Source organism: Trachinotus anak, unplaced genomic scaffold (genome assembly GCF_046630095.1).
Source record: "Trachinotus anak isolate AG129_WGS33_773 ecotype Australia unplaced genomic scaffold, CSIRO_AGI_Tana_v1 ptg000032l, whole genome shotgun sequence".
Lineage (NCBI taxonomy): Eukaryota > Metazoa > Chordata > Actinopteri > Carangiformes > Carangidae > Trachinotus > Trachinotus anak.
In genome coordinates, this window is record NW_027273883.1 from 6,326,819 (window position 1) to 6,350,583 (window position 23,765).

The 23,765-nt window shown below is 39.8% G+C and overlaps 3 protein-coding genes and 1 long non-coding RNA gene across 6 annotated transcripts; 3 read left to right on the top strand and 1 right to left on the bottom strand.

Annotated features, from left to right (window-relative positions):
• Positions 1-611: 611 nt before the first annotated feature.
• On the bottom strand, positions 612-20,810 carry bag6 (BCL2 associated athanogene 6). 2 transcript variants are annotated; one of them, XM_071470145.1, is made up of 25 exons: positions 20,673-20,810; positions 19,367-19,454; positions 19,164-19,281; positions 18,562-18,776; positions 17,793-17,855; positions 17,589-17,711; positions 17,296-17,492; positions 16,964-17,096; positions 15,795-15,995; positions 15,615-15,705; positions 15,155-15,205; positions 14,228-14,574; positions 14,054-14,126; positions 13,469-13,839; positions 12,349-12,607; positions 12,051-12,220; positions 11,884-11,937; positions 11,222-11,330; positions 10,815-10,939; positions 4,308-4,442; positions 3,921-3,977; positions 3,594-3,818; positions 2,783-2,890; positions 2,545-2,691; positions 612-1,189 (listed from the first exon to the last, which is right to left on the bottom strand). In XM_071470145.1, exons 2-25 carry the CDS (start codon positions 19,445-19,447, stop codon positions 1,094-1,096), a joined length of 3,549 nt encoding a protein of 1,182 aa, XP_071326246.1. In that variant the 5' UTR covers positions 19,448-19,454; positions 20,673-20,810; the 3' UTR covers positions 612-1,093. The 2 variants fall into 2 exon arrangements, with proteins under 2 accessions (XP_071326246.1, XP_071326245.1); XM_071470144.1 differs by having other exon boundaries at positions 15,483-15,705.
• Positions 2,600-4,290, top strand: LOC139613481 (uncharacterized). Its single transcript, XR_011686761.1, has 2 exons — positions 2,600-2,737; positions 3,596-4,290. It is a non-coding gene; the product is annotated as an uncharacterized lncRNA (long non-coding RNA).
• On the top strand, positions 5,223-10,548 carry LOC139613473 (uncharacterized). 2 transcript variants are annotated; one of them, XM_071470146.1, is made up of 4 exons: positions 5,223-5,350; positions 7,033-7,188; positions 7,288-7,352; positions 7,461-10,548. In XM_071470146.1, the coding sequence occupies exons 2-4, from the start codon at positions 7,050-7,052 to the stop codon at positions 8,913-8,915; spliced, it is 1,659 nt and encodes a 552-aa protein (XP_071326247.1). In that variant the 5' UTR covers positions 5,223-5,350; positions 7,033-7,049; the 3' UTR covers positions 8,916-10,548. The 2 variants fall into 2 exon arrangements, with proteins under 2 accessions (XP_071326247.1, XP_071326248.1); XM_071470147.1 differs by lacking the exon at positions 5,223-5,350 and adding an exon at positions 5,810-5,949.
• Positions 20,811-20,843: 33 nt separating the features above from the next.
• Positions 20,844-22,536, top strand: glrx3 (glutaredoxin 3). Its single transcript, XM_071470150.1, has one exon. The coding sequence runs from the start codon at positions 20,844-20,846 to the stop codon at positions 21,819-21,821; it is 978 nt and encodes a 325-aa protein (XP_071326251.1). The 3' UTR covers positions 21,822-22,536.
• The last annotated feature ends 1,229 nt before the right edge of the window (positions 22,537-23,765 follow it).

The window sequence follows — 23,765 nt, forward strand, 5'->3', positions numbered from 1 at the left end:
ACTAAATAGCTAGTTTGAGATTTACATAGAATATATTTATATATATAATATACCAAGGGCTTATAAAATATGCTTTGTTATAGATTAAACTGTCAAATATTGTGCGTGTATATATATATATATATATATATATATATATAATTTATTTATGTAAGAATTTCATGGTTATCAATGCTCAAATGTGGTGGTTTGCTTCCTTTAAATTGTTTTTAAAATTTGATTTATTCTTTAAGTTTTGTCCAGTTATTAGTTGGACAGGTAAAGGTGTCAAATTTCTCACCGATCTCTGAAGTTTTACAAAACAATCATTTCATTGAGAAAATAATCTGCATATTAATTCCTAATGAAAAATCTGTGCACCCTAATATAAAAGCTCCACCTGTGTGCTTATATACTTTTAGTTCAGTAGGAATTTATATTTGAGATTTATATTTAAGTGAAGGGTTTTAATACTTCCTTACACCCCTGGTAACAGCGACATGTTTTCTAAAACACCAAACAAACCTCTGGCCGTTTTAACTCTGCAATTTCACATTCAAGATACTAATATATCTATATAGCTGATAAGATTAGTCTAAAAACTAGTACTACCCTGAAATCAAAGAGTACTCTGTTGTATCAAGATTTTATTAAGCTTACTGTACATTCATGTACTGTACAGCATGTTCATCACATTAAAGTATACTCTTGAGTTTTAGAGTATTGAGAGCAAGGCAGAAGTCCATTAGATAATGAGAACTCAGGCTCCATATTAACAAAGCAACACAAGGATAAGAAGGCAAAAGAAATACAGACGTACACATGTATGCAAACAGAATTAAAGTGACCCGATTTAGTCAAACTTAAATCTAATATAATACCTTCTTGATGAGGAACATTCTTTCAGCAAAAGTTGGACCAAAATAAACAAAGCAATAAATAGGCACTGGAGAAGTAGTCACAACAGCGTTAGGCAATTAGTCATGAGAGCTGCTAACTGCTTAAAAAGTTTGGGAAGGGGGGCTGCACTGAATGGTAGTCAAATAAAGATCCAAAACAAAATAAAATACAGATAAGGATGAAAACAGCTAGAGTGCTTTTCAGTTGAAGTTGATTATGAGTCTGATGAGAAGGCTCTGTGTGCATTGGGAAACTGCTGAGAGTTGAAATCCGGGTCCTCCCTCACTCTTTTCTTGATGTCGGCTTTAACCTGAGAAAACAAAAACCACAGATTTGTTCCCTGTAATTGGCAACGAGTACAAGTGAAAGTATGGCACTAAAATAATTACTAACTTTCTACAATGTTTCATTGTAATAAAATCATGCTGTTAGATTGATTAAATGATCCTTTAAATGATATATTATTAAGGCCATCCAATTTGCCAGTTCCTTTACTCTGTGGTTAAAAGATGAATTAATTATTTTCTAAATGGAAATGTTACATTTTAACAAAGATTTAAGATACTGTTTAAATTACATGTTATTGTGTCTATCAATTTGTTTGTTTGTTTTCTTCCGTTAACCTTTTTTAAAATATATTTAAAAGATGTATAGGCAGTGGGCCACATACAAACTAAAAGCAGTCCAACCCACACATAAATTGAATTATTAATTATTAAGTTAAAGACAGCATATGACTTGAATACAGTTATCAATTGGCAGAAATGCAGTTATCAAGTGGTGAATTTCAATCTTTTTTTATTAAGATTTTCATAATGCATTAATAGCAAGTTTAGACTAATTTTGTAATATATTCTTTATCTGTATTAATTTATTAATTAGTGATACTCCCAGTTGCCAGTTAATTAGGTACATGTAGCTAAAACTAATGCAGTCTAATAGAACAGTTCTGCAATAAATCCTGGCTCCATGAAGGTTATAATGTTCAGTTTTTGTTTTTTTTTTTACTGTTTTAGAGGTTTGTTGATTCAGCTGTATTATCATTTTGGAAGCTGTAGTTTATGCTGCTATTTATTTGTACTGTGTTATACTGACAGGTGTTTATTATATTATCCAGCCTAGTCTAATATAATTTAATATAACAATTAAAGGCTGTAATCTCTCCAGTGGCACAACCAAGGGTCCATAAATTACCACAAATATCCCATGTCATTTTCATTACTACTTCAAATGATAACAAAAGGCATTTTTACTATGGATTAATCTACCAATTATTGTCTCAATCAATCATTTAACCAATACAATGTTGTGAATTTGTGAAAAATGTCAATCCGTCTTTACTTGGGATCCAAAGTGACATCTTTGATTATTTGTTTTGTCCAATACCCAAAAATATTCAGTTTACATTGATATAAAAGAGAGAAAAGTAGTAGATATACATAATTTATTAGTTGTATATGATAACTAAAAGATTTTCTGCATTTTGGCTTGAAAAATGAAACGATTGTGTATCTTCAAAACCATGATGGACATTTGATGCTGACTTTCTTATCACCTTGAAAATAATGAGATCAGATAAAAAGCAATTGCACTTCTGACCCCTTCTGTAGTAAAGATATATTTAAATGATATGTACTTTGTCCCTGGTCTGTAAGATTCAGTTACCTGTTCTGCATATGCTTCCTTTAGCTCCTGGGTCTCCAGATCGTCCTGCAATCGCTCAGCAGAGGTCATGGGCTTCACTCCGGCTGTCCTGGCTGCTTGACTCACTGCATCAGAGAGGGAGAGGAGGCTTCCAGCACCCTGTCCTGTCTGAAAAAACACATATACACACACAAGTTAAAGAAGGAAAGACAAGGTGACACGCATATGTAATGAGTGAAGTTACAACTGATTCGATTACCTTTCTTCGTTTAGCTGGCATGCCATGCAAATAGGCATCGGACAACGGAGGCTGAGCCTTCATCTTCCTCTGGGTCATCATGTCACATCTGATGATGGGCACCCACTCCTGCAACACAAAACAGTAGATAAACAAGGAAGACACGGACTACAAAGATTATGAGTTACCAGCATTATCTTTTAAAGAATAGATTCACATTTTTTCAAGTCTGTCTTAGAACAAAACCTCAAATCAAGCAATCAAAGCTTCCTTGTGCTATTATCACTCCACCACATCTCAGCAAGGAAACATTATCTGAGAAACCACAAACAGGGAATTTAGTACTAAAAAGACAAAATATGGAAAATACCTACTTGATTTGAACACGTCTGCAGAATTATGTTCATATTAGCTTTGGCTAAAGTTTATAGTGGATTTGATGCCCTACATCTCCTATACTGGAATTGTGTCAGGAGGGGATCTCTTGACAATCAGTATGGACAAAATTGCAGCAACCAAAAATGTTTCAAATGTACATATGGACACTTGAGTGTTGTTTCTCAGTCATTTTGTCTTTTGAGAAACAATGTCCCAATTAGCCAGAGTAATCCAGACTTCACTACAACAGTTTTTACTGGAACTATTTTCTACAGAAGATACAGTTCCTACAAAATTGCTGACAGTTCATTCATTGAATTATCCAGAGTAACGGGAAACTCTCCAGGAAAGGGTTGTTATGACTAAATGTTTTGTTGTACTGTCCTGGTTCACATTTACAACACACAACGTAAAAGATAAATGTTAAATAAAAACAAACTGCTGGGGCTCTTACAGGTGGAACAGCAGCTGCCCAGGCCTCTGACTCTCCAGCAGACTCCTCACTCCCTCCCTCAGCTCCCGCTGCTGCCATGTCGCCACCTAATGGTGCGGCTCCTCCCGTGGCTCCCAGGTCCCCAGGCAACACCCTTGTCTCCCGTGACGACGCCCTCGTGTTGGGTGACACAGACATGGCCTCCTCTGCTGTGGTTGCTGCAGCTGGTGAGAGGGTGTCCCCAATCTTTTGAAGTGGAGAACAGCAAAATGAGGGAACTAAAAAGCAAAGCGGTACCTAAAATGTCACACTGGATTAATCTGAAAAGGATATTTAAGACACACTTACCGTTGCACTTTGTGCTTGTTCAGGCTCTTGTGTGCCAGTGGCAGAAGACTGATCTCTCTGTGAAAGAATGTCATCTAATATTTATTAGCCATTTCAGACCGGCTGTCCAAAGTAACAGGATATGTAACAGCCATCAGGTAAGACAGAATGCTTTCTCTGCAGGTAACATGTTATTAATACATATGCAGGTACATTAGGTTGTGCAGGACACTCATAACATCAAATGTAAAATTCAGAAAATGTAATCTACAGATACCAAAGCATCATTTCGGGTAAATGAACATTTTTCAAATCCTGAGTGTAAATGAACACCGTTATTCCGGAAAGGAGTCATTTATACTGAGATTAAATAAATATTTTTGAACAACCATGCATCTGGTCCATTACCTGTGTGTGAACTATGTAGTTCTGGATCTGCTCCTGTGTGATGGGGATGTGCTCCAGAATCACCTGCAGCCTCATTGTCATCATGCTGGTCATCCAGTTGACGAGGCTGGGGCTGATGTCACTGGACATTCTCCGCTGGAAACACAAAAGAAAATTCACGTTTTAGTTTACAAAAGCTGTATTATAACTGTAAATAGGTTTTAACTACTAATTCACTTCAATTCTGATTCACTGATTGTAAAATGACATGTTTTTTTCTGTATAAACTTGTGAGCTACACAACAGGATTTTAACTATTAAACTGAATCTTGAACATGTTAAATTATGGTTATAGTGAACAAATAAAATAAACCCTAACCCTAAAATAAACAGAGACAGAGTAAACAGCTGTAGAGTTAAGGGAGTGGTGATTTGTGGGTTGACCCATAACCTGCGGTTTGACCTGTGCTGTCCTTGGTGCTTAAGTAGAAGACAGATTTGTAATTGCACCTTTTTTCTCACTAGTCTGCCAGTTTTGTCTTGGATCCACAATTTTCTCTACACTACGTACGATGAATACTCAATTCTACACAATATTCTAGCCTGTACTCTCCAGAGTGGTGTCACCTCCATGATCAAAGTGACAAGCAGCAGCATGAAGTCACAGAACAGCAACAGGATAGGAGACACACCGCTGCCTGTAGCATTCCTGCAATGTTCTTTTAATATTTATCAGATCATTCAGCAGCAACTGTGCTGCTGAAAATACACCCAGACCAAACCACGTGTATAACAAAATATTTTAGGAGGGACATGCAGATACAGCTTTTGGCTGGAGCAACCAGGGCCCAGCCCGATTGTCCGTGACTGACTGAGTGAGGAAGTTACACCATTGGTCGGTCGAGTGTTGGGCTTTTCCTATTGGCTGTTGCGGTTTCTATTGCGTCATCAGAGAGCGCTCACAACGGATCGACGACAGTTTACAAGTAATCCTGATATCGGTTCCTCTCCTGGCTGTACCTAATCTCAATTTAATCACAAACGAAGTATTTTGTTGTTCTAAGGTAAGTGAAATGCTCAATACGTTATACAGAATCTGAAATTAAATCGAAATTGACTCAAAATGCTTGGCCTGTGAACCTACCCCTGAGAGGAAACAGATTGTAGAGGTGCGGAGCCCCCTGCGTCCGGCGGGGGGAAAGATCCGTGTGTACATGTCTACACTCCGGGTTTAGAAATCTGTGCGTACGGTTTACAAACGGTTCTGCCGGATTCATGGTCCCTGCTCTCAGCTTTATACACTGTGCCCTCGGATCCATGCGTTTTAACGACTTGGTTTGCAAGTGAAAAGCACAACGCAATCTAGCATACGATCTATCCCGAAACGCTCAACGACTTGGTTTGCTTGTGAAACGCACAGTAAACACACCGATATACAACTTGAGTCCAGCACACAACGCAAACACAGCGCGCTGCTGAGTTCCGCTTGTTGTCTGGCATTTAATGGTCCGGGAACTGCAGCGCTCTCGGAGTGTAGTTCCGCCATTTTCTCCACTTCAAGTACCGTAGAAAAGCGATGGCTGCGGTCGAAAAGTCAAAAGAAAATCTCCTTTCCTGACCACTTCTGCTTGACCATGATGTCAAACGTCACGAAGTCAAGAAAGTATGAAGGAAAATTCATGAGGATTTAGGAAAAGACAACCGCCGTGCAGAGAATCCGACTGCTCCTTCGCTTGGATTATTTTTTTTAAACAACTTTATTTATAACACACGGACGCTGTATATATTATTTTCCTAACCACTAAAACAAAACAAACTGGATTGAAATGTTGAGATAAGATAACACGAGAGAAACATTTGTATATTCAAACAAAAGCTGGCGATAGGGTTTTTACGTTGATACGTTTTTTTTTTGTTTTGTTTTTTTTTAAAAAGGGTTTTGAAGTGACATTTATGTATACAGTATATTGCTGTGATGATAAAAGATAACATGCTTGAAAGAAATCTATATTTATGGATTTGGAGCTCAGCCAATCATACAAGGATTTCCATAAGCTTTAAATTGTGTCCCAAGCATAAAACCGTTTTTTTTCTACATTTACATGGGTCTAAAACTACAGTCGTGCATGTTTTTAAATGTTGCCGTAGCAATGAATTGTGGGACAGCATTTTCTCCTTTCCTTTCATAAGTGAAGGTCTAGTGTATCCTATGCTGTAGGAGATAAGGAAAGCAGCTTCAATGCTCCCTATCTTATCATTAAGAGAATTCAGCCTGCTAATATCATGTCTGCCACTTTATTCTGGGACATTTTACTCAGTTTTGAACCTTCCTACCTCCCTGCTTATGCATTGACTTACCAGTAGTAATAATGTAAAGTTATTATCACTGAACCAAACAAAGCCACCATAATTCCATCACCATGTGTGATTCTTAATACAGTGCCAGCGTAAATCAGGCTTAATTTGTAAGTATTAATAATGTCACGTTGCTTTGTTACACTGTGTCTTTTTGTTCTCATGTAATTGCGCTGTTAATGCCGACACAAGGCTTTTACTTCAACATCTGCAGGAAACATCTGCAGGATCGTGTTGTGTGCAGGATCGTAATTTTGACGTTTGCACAGCTCTCACTTGCACAGCTCCCATATGTTGCTTGTAATGTAGCAACCGTCATCATGTGTAACTTGTATTTCAATTTATTAATGTACCACAGTTAACCAAATTTTGTCATTTTGTCTAATCACAGGCAACTGTGGTGTCAGGATGGTACTGACCTTAGTGATGACTACTGGGTGGACATCCTGGGAATCACACAAACCTCCAACACAACCCCACAAGACAATACATCACAGTCCTCAACCTCCAATCTGCCAGCCTTCCACATCTGCCTTTCCAGCTCCAGGTGACTACTGTTGTGTCTCTAATAACTGCACCAGTAATACAACATAAACGTACATGTACTCAGTCTTTCCATTTTCTTCCCAATGTATCGTGTTTCAAGATGAAAGACTGGCGCCTCTGGATCAACATTTACCTACTGAAGAGATAGTCACTGTCATTTACCAGGTACTTCTTTGAGTTTCTTTCAAGGAAACAGATTCTGAATTATGCCACACTGTATAAAAACGTATTTGGTATTAAAAAAACTCAACACAGTTAAAATTATGTTGACAGGGAGTTGACGGTCTGGTGTGTCATCCACTGAAGGAGGAACACGAAATAAAGGAGGAACATGAAATAAAGGAAGAACATGAAATAAAGGCGGAACACACGGCAGATCTATTTGACCAATATACTGAAAATATGCAGACTGTGTGCAAGATCTGTCAAAACAAGTTTAGAAATTTGCTTATGCACTTGAAGAAATCTAAAGCATGCCAAACTCATTACGACATGGATTCTTTGCAAAAACAGGCCAAGGTAAAACGAAAATCAAAACATACTGAAGCTCAGGCCTCTTACAGAAGAAGGCAGCTACTGGAAGATCCAATCGCATTCAGACAGAAACATGCTATGGAGCAGGCTGCTTCCAGACAAAGAAGCATAGAAAAAGATCCCATAGGAACTAGAGCTAAACATGCCAGAGTACAGGCAGCTACCAGACAAAGAAATCTAGAAAAAGATCCCATTGGAACAAGAGCCAAACATGCAAAAGTGCAGGCAGCTACTAACAAAAGAAACCTGGAAAAAGATCCCATAGGAACTAGAGCCAAACATGCCAGAGTGCAGGCAGCTACCAGACTAAAAAATCTAGAGAAAGATCCCATTGGAACTAGAGCCAAACATGCCAGAGTGCAGGCAGCTACCAGACTAAAACATCTAGAGAAAGATCTCATTGGAACAACCACTACACATGCTAGCCTGCAGGAAGCTACCAAACAAACTACCAGACTCCAGGAGAGCCAGAACAAACCAACAGAGGTTGTAAAGACTGAACAAGTGGAGGTACCGTGCACCCTCCTCCCTGACCTGCTTTGCAGGAATGAAAATGACCCCAGCAGGATCACCATCTCCTGTGAGGGTGGTTGTAAACATGAAGGGCAGTCATCTAATAGAGGTGGAGCCAGGTCTCCAGAAACAAACTCTTCCCCTGACTCATCTAAACTGCACCCATCTGTCATCTGCTCAGCCCCCACGTTGGACCTCAGTCCTCTTGGGAACACAGTGACAGCTATCGTGACAGGAGCAGGCTACCAAGGTAAAGAAGGATCAGTTCAAGTGCCAATGAAGGTGGAGGTAAAGACAGAAGCAGAGGAACAAAAGCCTAATACAGCTTGTCTCAACAACACAACAATGACAGGTAGTCCCACCAGTGACCTCTTTAACATGCCTTCCCTGAATCCTGGGTGGTTCCCCACTGAGGACAACGATTTGAAGCCCCTAGTAGGTGCAGCTCTGCAAAGGTCAGCAGAGCAACAGAACCCGAGCGGACTCCAGGAGAGCCAGGACAAACCAACAGAGGCTGTAAAGACTGAACAAGTGGAGGCACCGTGCAGTGCTTACAACCTCCTCCTTAGCCCTCTTCCACAAGCTGCGCCAGCAACATTAGTAGTAGTACCCAGTGAAATTCAGCTGGGGTGCTCAGTGTTTGAAGCAACAGCAGGCAACCCAGTTCTCTTTAAGTGGTAAAGGCTCATTTCACCACAGTGGGCCCCCCAGCACAGCCTGCAAACAATGAATACAACTGTTAACTAGGAGCTGGAACTGGATATGTTTTTTTTATATATATGGGGAGGAGAGAAACCAGATGTTCCTCTTGGCTGGACAACTCTATATAGGAGAATTTATCTTCCTGACAAGGCCTTTTTTGTTTTGTTTGTGTCTGACTACCATCCTCTGTCATTCTCTGTACATGTCAGTGGAGTGTTTTGATACAGGTTGATGCACATGTATACCTCAATTTACACAGGTCATGTATAGTTTGGGTCACATGAGTAATATGTTATTAATACATAATATTAAAGTAAAGGTTTCATATAGTAAGGTTTGTATTGGGGTATAGAAGCAAACTGGTACAGAGTGAACAATATATTGATGCATGTAAATATTTTCAAACTAATTTCTTGTATATATTGGCATGAACTTTATCTCTAACTGTTTAGTTTCTATACAGCCACATGCATTCAAAAATGTTCAACTTCATGTTGTGAATCATGACTGACTGTTAGCAATATGATTGGCTGCTGTGCCTTACAACTGAGGGATGATGTCCTTTTTTTTTTTTTGGACATAAAAACTTCTCAATAATTGTGCAATATATTCCTTAACCTTTAAATGCGTGTTTTTCATAAATACAACTTTTCAGGTTTTTTTGTTACATCTAAAAGCAAATGTTTTTTACGTCCGCCAAGGAATTTATGCTTTCAACTGTGTCTGGTTTTTTTTTGTTTTGTTTTGTTTGTTTGTCAGCACGATTATGCAAAAAGTACTGAACTGATTTTTACCAAACTTTGTGGAGGGATGATGCATGGGCCAGGGAAGAACCCATTAAATTCTGATGCAGATCTAGTTTAAGGAGCAAGTTTTTATAACTTTCCTTAACCATGCGAGACAAGACATTTTTCCACATTTCATCAATTTCTCAGAAAATAATTTATGGATCTTGATGTACAAAAAAAAGATCAGACATATTAATGGTGTTTATCTGGATTTGTGAAATCCGGATCTGGTGGAAAAAAATGCTGAATCTGCATTATACATTGTTGTACTTGTACCTGCAGCATTTAGGAATGAATCAGTATTTCATCCAACATGCAACTAATAAAATTTCACTATAACAATAGTTGTTGCAACATAGTAATGAGACAATTCATATGAGATGTAGAGCTGTATGAATTGCATAATGCTGATGTCAGCATTTCATTCTACCATAATAAAATCATACAGCTGTCTTGTGCAAGGATAAAGCTGTACTTAACTTAAGACATTGTCCTTGACAAAGGTATGTGCTCTATTGAGAGGTATTCTGGTTTAGATTCATTGCACAAGAATAAGCAAACTGCATAATCAATGAACGTTAAAGTCTTAAGTCTCCCTCTGGTGAAATGTTTCCCAAATGGCGCACGGAGACATAGGCAAGTGTCACGCTCCCTCACCCCTCACTGGGATTTGGTGCTGGTTTAAAGCAAGCCAGTTAAAGCCCCCTTTGAAACTCTGGATCTGGTTTCGCTTAAGTTGAGTAATTCAAGGTCATGTAACTTAAAATGGCTCTGCTTGTAGTGTATTTTGAAAACCCTGCCTGAATAAAGTCTGCTGCATAAAATCTAAAGGTATATTTACTCACTACTTCAATGCACAGATTTAAAATTTTTAAGGTTTTTTCTGCATTTACTGCCACATGCACTCATGAGGGTATCCATCTGGTATCAATGCCTACTGTGAGTAGACATGAGTGTACCTGCATTTTCATAAAGAACTAAATTTGATATAATTTGCATGTTTCAACTGCTATCTACTACCTGCTGAACAGAGAACCTGAATTTTAGCAGAAAGAAACAGTGAGTGATTAGTGAAACATTGTGTACTAACTATTCGGTGGTTGATGACTGCAGTAAGGGCTCTCTGGTCTCCTCTCAGGCAGTGCAGGTTGAGGGCAAGACACTCAAACAGTGCCTGGTTGCACATCTGAAGCAGCTGGGGCCCAAAGGAGTCATCTGAATGAAAAAAGTATTGATTTCAATAAGGAAAAATAGTATACAAAATCATTTATTCCAATAACAAATTCCTTCACAATTATGTACCACATTTGCTCCAGAGACAGTGAACTTTAAGGTAGTTAATTTTACTTTTTTGCCTCACAGCAGTATTCATAATAAATAATTCCAATAAGATTATCTCTAGTGCTGCCACATTTACTTTAACACAAATGGAGGCAAAAGTGGAACAAAACCATCAACACATACAGTAAACTAGAAAGGGAAATAAAAGAAGTTTACCAGTGCAACGTAGAATATGTGTGGCGATGCGAGTCAGCTGCTGTCTGAAGAAAGACATGTTGGTCTGAGTAATATCAACGCCCTCCAACACGGTGACTGAGGACTCTCTCTGTGGGAGTTGAAAGAGATGATGCCATTACAATTACTTGAAAAAAAGATGGTAGGACATTTCAACATTTAATTGCTTTCACTCATGTTTCCATATAAACTATTATCCATTTTATGTATTTATTTTTAAGAATTTTCATCTATTCCATACCTGATTCTTCCTTGATACAAAGTATTTAGTACAGTGATTTTATGAGTTTTACATTATTCCTCTGATCACATGTTTGACACTTATTCTCTTCATATTTTATCTATTTTAATGTTAGTTTGTGGTCCATGTTGTTTTTAACCTCTATGTTTTATGCTGTATGTTCTGCTGCTGTCTTGGTAGATTTTCTAATGACAAACTATGTACACTACTACTACTACTACTACTACTACTACAACAACAACACAAAATGTGCCATCTAGTGAGCAGTGGAAAATAATAATAAATGTGTTTTAGCTGTGGTAAAGTGGTTTATAGTAGTATGTGGTATATTGTAAATGAAGTAACATTTTCTCATTTATTGTTTTGTATTTTTCTGGAGGAGGAGTTTACATCAAGGACTTACAAAGCTCTCAGTGATGTATTCCTCCAGTTCGTTGACAAGACTGTTGGCAGCCTCCTGGGGGATGGAAAGAGAGGTCATGAAGAAAAATTTTTTCACATCCTTGAATATTTAAAGATGGGTAATCCATCTGAAGTTAACAAGACAACTTTCTGTTGAGTAGTACTGACAGCAATGTTCTGGTCAGTGGGCTCTCTGCCATTGAGGTAGTTCTGGGTGAAGAACTGGGACAGCTGAGGCTGGATGCGACCCAGCGGCTGGTGCTGGCCATGAAGCAGCATCACCAGGTCTGACATGGTGAAGGTCTGGCACACCAGCATCAGCAGCTCTCCAAAAAACCCTAAGAGCCATAATTGAAAAAAGGGGAAAATAAAGGAAGATACAGGAAATTAAGTGATTACCAGGATTGCAATATAGATAAAACACCTTCTGATATGCTGTTTGACAAAAAAAAGTGCTGTTCTTTACCAGTAGGATCCTCAGGACTGATGAAGATGTTGGTTGCCTGTGACAGCCTCTGCATAAACTGAGCAATGCTTTCTGTGTCATTCTGGGCTTGGCCCAGAGAGCCCATCATGGTGCTCAGAACACCACGGACGATGCCTGTGAACAACTCCGGGTTGAGGGCTTCGGCTGCTGCAGATGGGTTAGGCATTGGGTTGGGCCCTGCACCAGGAGCTGGAGTAGTACCAGAGGGAGGTTGGGGTGGAGAAAAGATGGGCTGGGCCTAGAAATAAAATCAGGAACATTACTTTGCCTTGCTTTATTTAGAAATTATTTTTTTAAAATAGAGTATTACATGTAATAGCATAGGTAGCAGATTCATTGTCATCTGTCATCTAGTGGGTCATTAGTAGACATGGTGATGACTAAGGCTGGGTTTTATCATTTATTAATACTAGTGCCAACACAATGTTAACAAATAGTAACATAATTTTCTGCAAAACACATTTCTCGGTTGCTCAAAGTTGTCCAAACACAAACAGTCATACAACTAAATATAATACAGTGTTAAATCATTTAAAATCAGAAGTCCCATTAAAGAAAAAGAAAAAAAAGAAAGAAAAAGTAAAAGAACAGCACAAATCATAACAAACATTCAATGCCAGTTTTTGGTACTGTTGGTACAGTTAGTGATACTCAAACAAGCACTGAAGTGGGTGGGGTGATTTCTCACTAAACTGACATTGTTGAAAGGTGGAAAAAAAAAGACAATCCTTTGGACAGTCACGAGGAAATGTAGAAATGTTGCTGTTACTCTGATTTTAGGTGATTATATATCATTAGTTCTAAAATATTTTTAGGATTACAGCGTCTCTAAGATAAATTCAGCTGTGTTTGTCATATTAATTACTTTTATTAGATCTGGATCTACACAGTTGTACTGTAAAAACCTATTCAGTTTCCAAGAATCATAATATGACATAACATTATTTTACTGATGCAATCCTTCCATGTGATATGTCTGTGGCATATTCTGGATTGTAGACATAAAACGCAAATTCTGGTGTGAGTCATTCCCAAATGGATGTGCAATTTTCCAGTAAATTCTATTAAGTGCACTCATGTGGAACGTTCAAGCACTGACCTGCTGCATGAATTCACTCACTCCCTGGATGAAGGCTGGGACACCAGATGTGGTGACAGTGATAGAAGGGGCTCCACCAGGGGCTCCGCCAGGGCCTGTACCAGCTGCACCGGCTACCCCCAGGAGAGAACCCAGGAGCTGGCTGAGGTCTGGGGGCATCTCCTGGGACTGGGGCTCACTGGGGTTGGTTTCAGGTTGGCTCGGTGGACTAGCAGTGCTTGCAGTAGACGGAGGTGTTGGACCAGAGGTGGAGAAAGAAAAGGAAGAGGAGGATGAGGAAGTTTGAGATGAGGAGGAAAAGGAGGAGGAAGAGGATGTGGATGTGGATGTGGATGAGGAAGAGGAGGAGGAAGATGGGACAGTTTGACCAGCTGTGGAAAAAAACAGATTGAAATATCACTGATTGACAGCAATAATTTAACATCTTTTTTGAAGGTATACTGGGCAGAATTTTCATAAAAAACAACATATAGAGTAATACAAGAGTAGTCCTTCTCGATCAACACTTATGACCTGATACAAGTGTGTATTTTCTTCTTATTTTGCTACATTCAAAATCTAAATGTAACAAAAGGAAGACCTTACCCATTTGTCCTGGCAGTAGAAGCTGTCCAACTAGTCCACTAATCATCTGGTTGAGAGCAGCAGGGTTGAAAGCCTGTGGAGCAAGATTTTTTAATAACAGTCTCAAATGTTGGTCATGTTGATAATCAACCTAAAAAAGTAAACAGAAACCAAGTCAGAAAACTTTATACCAACCTGTCCTGGCTGCTGGCCTGGCATGGCAGCCCTCACATTAATAGTGGTTCCCCGGGTGCCGAAAGCTGGAGGGGGCATGTTGGGTGCAAAGGGGGGTCGGGTGAACACAACCCTGGCCTGAGGGCCAGTATGGGGAGGTGGTGGGGGGGCAGTAGGCGTGGTAGTGGGTGTGTTAGGACCCGTGGTGGTAGTTGAAGAGTTGGCTGTGGAGCTGTAGCCAGGAGGGGTGGGCTGGGGTGGGACTGGCTGGCCAGTAGCAGCGGCGGTGGCGGCACTAGTAGCTACAGCAGCAGCGTATTGGCTGATTTGCTGCATGAGATTTCGCATGAAGTCAGGGGGGAGGGCACCTGAGGCAGAAACAGACCAGTTATTTAGGAAAGCATGATTTCCTTTTCTTATTAGCAGTAAATTAGACAGATTTTTAAGAGTTAGGAAATGAATGCTTTAGGACCGCAACTAATAATTATTTTCATTATCGTATCATAATCTGTTATTTTCTCCATTAATAAATTATCATTTCACTAATTTCAATAATCATCATTTCACCTACAAAATCAGAAAGTAGTGAAAAATATCCATCATAATTTACTAGAACCCAAGGTTATGTCTTGAAATGTCTTCTTTTGCCTGGCAACAGTTCAAAACCCCAGCATATTCAATTTCTTATCATGTTAAGCAACAAATTCTAACATTTGAGAAGTGGGAACTGTCAAATATTTGTTTGAAAATTGACTGAAACAATTAACTAATATCAAAATAGTTGCCAATTAAATGTCTGTCAATCAATTAATCAATTTATCAACTAGTCTTTCCAGCCAGAATGCATAATTGAATTTTAGTGCTACAAATTTGAAAAACAAAAACAAGAACGAAGGAGGCTTTCATGAAAAACATAGTATGCCAAATCTACAATTAACTGTCCTTTACCTGGTTGTCCAGGCATTTGCTGACCAGCTGCTGCAGGGTTTGCACCTGGGCCTGCGCATACACACAAAAAAAAAAACAGTTTGAACTCCCTTGAACAATCCTAGAGAACTTCCGGGTATATTACTCTCCACAGAAGTGCATTTGCAATAACAGAACATGTCCCATTCTTTAGATCAGTCAGAAAATGCTTGTGGCAGCAGACCATGGACGATGAAGTAGTGCAATATACGCAGTCATTTCAGCCCAATACACTGCTGCCCAGCAATGACACGCAAACAGCTTTGATGAAGTGGAGCATTCAATCAGTGGCGGAGAGGGGACAACACACCGTCCGTGTTCATCTGCATCATGACCACCGGTACTGCCTGGTGGCTGATCCTGATGACCCGGGGGCCAGCCTGTCCCTGTCCAGCCTGCTGATTGGACGGGGAAGTCTGTGGGGGGGAGGTCTGTCCCTGACCTGCCTGCTCTGACTGGCTGGTTGACTGAGTGGGCGGAGCTTGTCCCTCAGTGCTGTTCGCCGCAACAGTCACTGTGGCACCCAGGTTCATCTGTTGTTGAAGATGTAAGGACAATCATCCCGATTAAATAAAAGGTTTGCATTAATATTGCTGACTAAAATATGCTTGTGTTCACTCACTTGCACTGGGATGTGGTGGTGTACAGCTCCAGGCAGAGTGACCGGGGTGGCATAGTGGGAAAAAGGACGGACCACATGCAGGTGGCGGGGCACAGGGCTCATGAGGTTCAGTCGCAGGTCACTGAGGGCCACAAGGGCATTACCAAGGAGACGGAGACACTCCCATGTCAGGATGAGAGTTTGCTGGTCCTCCTCTCTCTCCTGTGACAGAAAATAAACCAGCTTGAGCAACTGTTTGAATGACAACTACATGATCTATGTTAAAAACCCCAGGTATTTTCACCATGGAAAGATTATAGAAAACAAGCCAAGGTTAGATTTCCATAGCATTATTTTTTGTACTAATGAAATTAAATATAGATGAGGATTCCAACACACTGGGCCTACTCACATGAACAAATTCATTCTTAAGCAACACATACAAGTCTGCCTTTCTCCATAGGTGTAAAACCTACACATTTGACCTGAAATCATAACGCCTTAATCTGAATGGGTTTCAAGTTTAAATATGACACAGAAATGAACTGAAATAAAAATATACAACTAAGACTTCAAAACAATGTCATGATCACCATATCATCATCATCACGGCTTGCCAAATTACTGTAATGACAGGTTTTATGATCTGTGTGAAATTCGTTTCACTGTTTGGTGATGTTTCTGTGAATGAAATATATGGCAATTTTAGGAGTGTTGATTATGCCAATCTCACAAGTGAGCACTTCCTCATGAATAGGCTGTATTCATCAGAATGAAGGGAGCAATTTATGACTAGTTTAACAGTTAAGAGGTTTTGAAATCAGGATAGGATAAGAATGCAAAAGTGTTTTTGCACGAGGCCCAATGTGTCACCAACTGCTGATTTATTTCACACAACATTTTGGTCCAAACATCAGGTAGCAAGACAGTGTGTGGGAGTCTTCATTTTCTTTTCAGTTTTACTGTCCTCTGATGGAACAGTCACACGTGCAGGAGTGCAGAGATACTGTTTTTAAATATGATTTGAGAAACCCTTCTGACACAACTTAATTACTGATATTTAAGTGCTTGCTCCCCTGAACTTTTTTTTTTTTTTAAAAACAGATTTCCTGTCAGCCCGATTTCATTCTCTATTTCAGACATATACTAAACAACATCAGTTAATCATTATTTGGCGGTCCGAATCCTACTGTATTGTTGTTGTATTCTGCAGTGGTGGCTGTCTCCAGGATGGTGTGAGCTCTCTGGATAAAGGGCTGCAGTCTCTCTTCCACCCTCCGTAGCTCAGACAACATCTCCGCCAGCTCAGCTGGGCTGGGATGACTAGAGGAGGAAAGGAAACCAAAGCTGGTCACAATCAAACACGATGCACATCGATTCTATGCCTAATAATTTCATGTTCTTTTCAAATTTAACAGACTTAGGAAGGTTCAGACTGAAAAAAATATCAGAATTGCTTGTGTGAATTCACACACATCTGTGTGGCATAAGTAGCAATCTGAGTCATTGAGATATGTCTCACTTGGGTCCAGGTTGGGGTGTTGGTCCCTCAGGCTGTGCTGAAGAGGTGGCTGGAGGTGGGGGAGTTGTTGGAGGTGGGGAGGTGTCCATGGGCTGGGAAGAAGGGGATGGAGTGGAGGTGGTAGACGAAGACGAGGGAGGAGGGGGGGCAGCAGCAGACGCTGCCTCTGTTTGGGAGGATGAGTCGCTCGGCCGACCCTGAAAACAGACACAAAGTAGCACACATATTTGTTACTGATATGGCAGCGATTTCTCTGCTTTGCTGATGGAACAATTTGGAGGTTGAGGTCTCACCTCCATTCGTTGGATGACATCATTGACGTCCCTCAGCAGGTTTTCAGCAAGCACCAGCCTCAGCCTTGGCTCGCTCTGCACTGGCTGGTCCATATCAATGTGCACATTTACAGACCCATTGCTCTGAAAGAGAGGGTGACAATTAACAAAACACAAGGTAATGTTGTGTGGGATTGTATCCAATCATCAGTCAAAGTATCTTACCCCAGTGCTGGTTGTGACTCTGGCATTTCTGGCATTCTCTCCCACCATCTGCTGGACTGACATCTAAACAGGAGGAATAACACACAGAATATCAACACTTAACACACAAGAAAAACCTTCTGACAGTCATGAAATGAAACATGATGAAAGCTGGGCAACATATACTCAGTAACCACTTCATTAGGTAAACCTGTGCAGTCTAATGCCATCCAATACAGCAGTTTTGTGATTCCTATAACGTTTGGTTTTTAAATTAAATTCTGTTTTAGCATTGAAGTCATAGTTTGTGGCGGTGTTGTGCTAGATGGCATTATATTCAGAGGTGTCTCTAATATTCTACCCCCTCATGTATGTAAACAACAAGAACAAAAACCTCTCAATATAATATAGTCCACTTAACCGTTGACTTTGACCTCAGTAATAAACATAAACTTATATATTTCCAACAATGTCAACAGACACTGAAGATTAAAAAGTGGAACAGTTGTATTGAATTACAACAGATTGTAATCATGTAACAACAACAGATATACGTTATGGTATCTAGCTGGATATGTAATAAGCACATGTTGGCTTTTTGACTGTATGGTAAATGGGAAGCTGAAACTCAAAAGAGCGAGAGAGATCAAAGAGAAATTTGACTGAGTACTAATGTTGTTGTATATCTCAGTTTGTACGATAAACAATTAAAAATACACCATAATGATTCAGATAAAGTATAAATATTATTGCACTAAATAGCCCTAAACAAGTCACAAAGCAGACCTACCTGTATCTGCTGGGGGTCCATGATGTTGACAGGGAGGTTGAAGGTGCCGAGCATTACGTAGCTGTTAGCATTGCGATCATGTGGAGGCACTTGGGATGTCCCTTGGGTGGACGAGGAGGGCCCGCTGTCAGCTGAGGTGCTTCCTGACCCTGAGCCAGGCTGAGAGGGCGGAGGGGGCGCCCGCTCCACAAGGTGTATCACTTTGCCACCCACATCTAGGACAGAAAGAGAGAACTATAGTTACATCTGTGCTCTTAAAACAGTGTGTTAACATCATACTTTTTGTTTGGAGATAAGGGTGAGTGAGTTCCAAGCACCTACTGTATTTGTTTAAAATGGAGCTCAAGTGGGCATTTGAGAACAAATAATAATATGCAATAAGGCTGCATGAAACAAATATTCTCATTATATATCAATTGACCGATTTTTTTTCTCAATTATTTGATTAGTTCTTTGGCCTATAAAGCAGCAGAAAATAATGAAAAATTGAATCAGAGTTTAACCTAAAAAAGTCACACGGGATAGAAATAAATCTAAAAATACCTTTGAAACAAGGTAAAATCAATTTACACATTTTTTTAATTAACCCCTTAATTACTTACTGTAGTCTGCCAGAGTCCGTTCATCCTGTAGCACTCTGCCCTGGTAGATCAGCCTCTGTTTGTCCACAGGGATACCCACTGAAGGGGCAATATGCTCCTTAAACTCTTTCACTGTCAACTACAAAAGAACAGACATTAGTCAGATGACTTCAAAGGCTGATTGAATTTACTCCAGATTTTGCAGTAGAAATTGATGAATTTACCTGAGCACCAACAGTGTAGGTCCTGCTCTGGGAGTCTAATGTTTTGACAGTCACCTCTATCTCTGTAGTTTGCTCTTCCATGGTGTTCCTGTATCATAACATAATGTATCCCAGTAATTATAGCCCAACTGATATTGAATTTGAGGCAGATATTTATATTAGTTTTAAAAATCTGATAACATTATATTAGCTGTTTTTTGTTTGTTTTTTAGCATCAATGCCTAAAATACACAACTATTTTTGATAAGAATGCCTTCAAGAATTGTGACCAAGATGCATTATGTGGGACATAAATGTCCTCAAACAGAGTTGGTGTTTATGCAGTAATAGTTCTTGGTACTTGTTGGACCAAGTTATACCCACATACTGGCAATAAGAGAAGACAGCCAAATTATATAACTCTACCAGCAATCTCATGTAGGGCTGTAATTCTCAGTTAATGTGTTGATTATTTGGGTCAGTGAGTTCACTAATAGGGTGAGTCTATAAAATGTCAGAACATAAATGCACATCACAATTTCTCAGAGCAGAGGATGATGTATTGAAATTGTTTGTTTAGTCCAACCAACTACCACAAAACCCCAAAATATTTGTTTTACATAAAGTAGACTAAAAGTTTCAAATAAAAATCTCAAACTGTGTTATAAACAAATACTGAAGTCTATTTGGTAAGGAAATACAGGTTTAACAAATCTAAACCTAAAGTGGTTTTTGATCTAAACCTGGTCTGATATGGTCCAGTTGTGGACCATATCAGAAAAAAATGTAATATATTAAAGGTCTTACAAATCTGAAACTGTGTTTTAAACCGTCTTTGCACTCTCACTGTTAATCAGCTCTAATTTAACGAGTGTAAGTATTGTGTTTTTATCTAAACCTTGTCCGATGAGGTTTACATGGGGAAAAGCAGTCAAATAGCCCTTTTGTGTGTGCGTTTTTTGTTTGGTTTTTCTTTTGTTTTGTTTTGACAAATAGACAAAGGTTTTTTTCAAATCTCAAACAGTTTCATTTCAAACAGTTATTGTCTCTACTGAGGAGTTCGCGTTAGTTACATCAAGTTAGCGCAGCTACAGCTACAGCTGGCTAAGTCGACCCAAACGATAGCCGGATAACGTTAGCCTGCTACCGTTAGTTACCACAGGCTAGCATGAGTTAGCTTAGCTTAACATAGAAACCAAGCAGGCGTTTGTAACGAAGCTAAGAGGGCTAAGCTAATGCTAAATAAACTTAACATTACAGTTAGCTTATCACATCAGAGACAGTCGAGCGTTTTGTTTTCACGGAGAACTTGTTGTTAAACGGTTACCTTAAAAGTTGCACTATCCTTTCAACGTATCCAGTGTATGCAGCTGTTTCTTATCACCAAATAAGACGCAAATTACTTCCTAGTACAAGCTCTGGTACTTGCCAGAAGCTACCAGGCTTCACGGATGTGACGTCCGAGCGACACCGGAAGCGTTGCGCAGGGGAAAGAAAAATGGCGAATCTCGTGGAGGCGACAACCCAAAAGCAATTTGAAGATTTCTTAGCCAAAGCTGGAAAATGCCTGACTGTGGTGCATTTCCAGGCGGCATGGGCTCCTCAGTGCGTCCACATGAACGAAGTGATGGCCGAGCTGGCTAAGGAGCACACACACACCACGTTTGTGAAGCTGGAGGCGGAAGCGGTGCCGGAGGTGTCGGAGAAGTATGAAATCTCCTCTGTCCCCACTTTCCTTTTCTTCAAAGGGGGGGAGAAGGTGGATCGCCTGGACGGGGCCCATGCCCCGGAGCTTACCAAGAAGGTGCAGCGCTTCGCAGTGACTGGGAGTCCGGGTGGGGAGGCGGAAAATGGCACCACAGACCTGAACCAGCGGCTAAAGAAGCTAATCAACGCGGCGCCCTGCATGCTCTTCATGAAGGGCTCCTCACAGGAGCCCCGCTGTGGCTTCAGCCGGCAGATAGTGGCCCTGCTGAAGGAGCACAACATCCAGTTCAGTAGCTTCGACATCCTGTCCGACGAGGAGGTCCGACAGGGGCTGAAGACCTACTCCAACTGGCCAACCTACCCTCAGCTGTATGTGAATGGAGAGCTGGTGGGAGGACTGGACATAGTGAAGGAGCTGGCAGAGTCTGGAGAGCTGGAGAACACTTGCCCCAAGGCTGTCACCTTGGAGCACCGGCTGAAGACCATCATCAACCAGAGCCCAGTCATGCTGTTCATGAAGGGCAACAAGGAGGCTGCAAGATGTGGTTTCAGCAGGCAGATACTGGAGATTTTGAACGGCGCTGCGGTGGATTATGACACCTTTGATATTCTGCAGGATGAAGAGGTGCGTCAGGGTCTGAAGACATATTCTAACTGGCCAACCTACCCCCAACTCTACGTGAAAGGAGAGCTGATTGGAGGTTTGGACATTGTCAAGGAGCTGAAGGAGAGCGGAGACCTGGTGTCAGTACTGAAGGGGGAGTCGTAGGTGGATTTGCCATGGCGTCAGGGAGGGGGAACAAGAAGCTACCACACATGCCCAGATCGGCTCCCTGTCCCTGATGCAATATGACAGGAGTGCCAGGAAGTGAAAGAAACAATTTATGAAAAGAAATTAGAATGAATAATCAAATTACTCTATTATAACCTAACCATTGTAGCACTTGGATAGGTTGTTGTTCTGTTAAAAGTTGACAATGAAACTGCAGTTAACAATGAGAATTCACTTGGTTCTCATTCTACATTTTCCATACAGTGTTACTGGAAAGTTTTGCTTTGAGAAAATACGTCTTCAGGAATGTTTAAAGCAAAAGTCAAGTCCCTTGGGACCCTGTGCTTGGCCTAATATCATAAATCCATGCTTTTAATAATTGGTAAAAGGACCTCCACTTTGCTGTGTGACACTGGAAAAATACTGACAATAGTTGACTTTAGTTCATATTATCTAGTGTGTGCATTTCTGGGTTACATCTTTCCTTCTAGTATTCACATTAACATTATTTGCCCACTGTGTCACTGACTCTTCATGCCGTCCTGTCCAGCTGCTGTCCACACATTCTTCACCTGAAAAACAAAAAAAAACTCTCTTTTACCATATCCAAGAATCACTCTGGTTTAAATAGGATCCTTAATTCTATGTGGCACTTATTGATTTGTTTGTCCATGAATAACATAATGATTAAACAATAAAAAACATAAGATTTTGTTGTTTTTGGTGCTCCTTGCATGATCTACTTAATATGCATGATATCACTGGAGAATAAGCAAACCAATTTCATATCTGAAATATAAATACTGGACAGTCTTTAGCCTAATGGGTAAGAAGGAGTTCGGTTGAAATTTCACTTATTTCATGACAGAAAAATCATTTGCTGTGTTTTGAATCCTAATTACAGAACATCCACAACTCTTGGCTGTAATTCAACTGCTGTTAGATTGAGAGTTAGCACAATGGTAATTAACAACTGGAAGTGGATGCTATAATACAGCATCAAACTTACAAGTGGAGTTGAATCTACAGCTCTCATGAAGTGTCAACAAAATGTTTAGTTCATTCACACAAACAAATGAAAACAGTGGGGCAGTGGTGGACTGCTGGCATTTTATTAGGTCCACCTAGTTAAAACTAATGCTAAAACAGCAGTCCTGCAATAAATCCTACCCTGTCTTATACTGCTCTGCCTTTATTGAATTGTACCGCATTATACTGAGAGGTTATTAGCCTATCCTCATTCATATAAATGAGGTGGACAAAATAATCAAAACGCCTGTCTCTATAGCACAATACTGCACAAACTACAGCTTCCAAAATTACCATAAAGTTGAATCAACACTTCTCTGTTTCAGTTCTCTGTTAAAGGTTTTAACACAAACTGAGCATTATAACCTTCATGAAATTAGGATTTATTGCAGGACTAGTTGTAGTATATTATTAGTATTAGTATACAGTATATTAATAGATAGATATTAACTAACTTTAATTAAAGCAAGGTACAACTGAGAAAATCTATTTGTCAAAAACAATCAGAAACAAAAGGAGTTTAAAAATATTTAATTTTAGTTTATAGTGCAAAGACATTTCTGTCCATATCATATTGTAGTTTGTGGTGAAGTGCATGTCAAAGGGAGAAATCAAAAATATTCACAATTGTTGGAAAGTGTGCAGATTGCAAAGAAACTGTCATCTATATTTAATGCAGGATTTAATGCAGAAAGCCCCCTACATCACAACTGGGGAATTTCTGGAGAAGTTTATACAGGTGTAATGTGTGCAGACAAGCTTGTTGTTTGACACCACCTTGTGGAAGTATGTGTCAAACTCAAGTATAACCTGATCTCAGACCTCATGTTAACATAGATTAGAGCTGAAAGGTTTAGTGGATTAATTAATTAGTCAATCAAAACAAAGTAATAAGCAACCATTTTGATGATT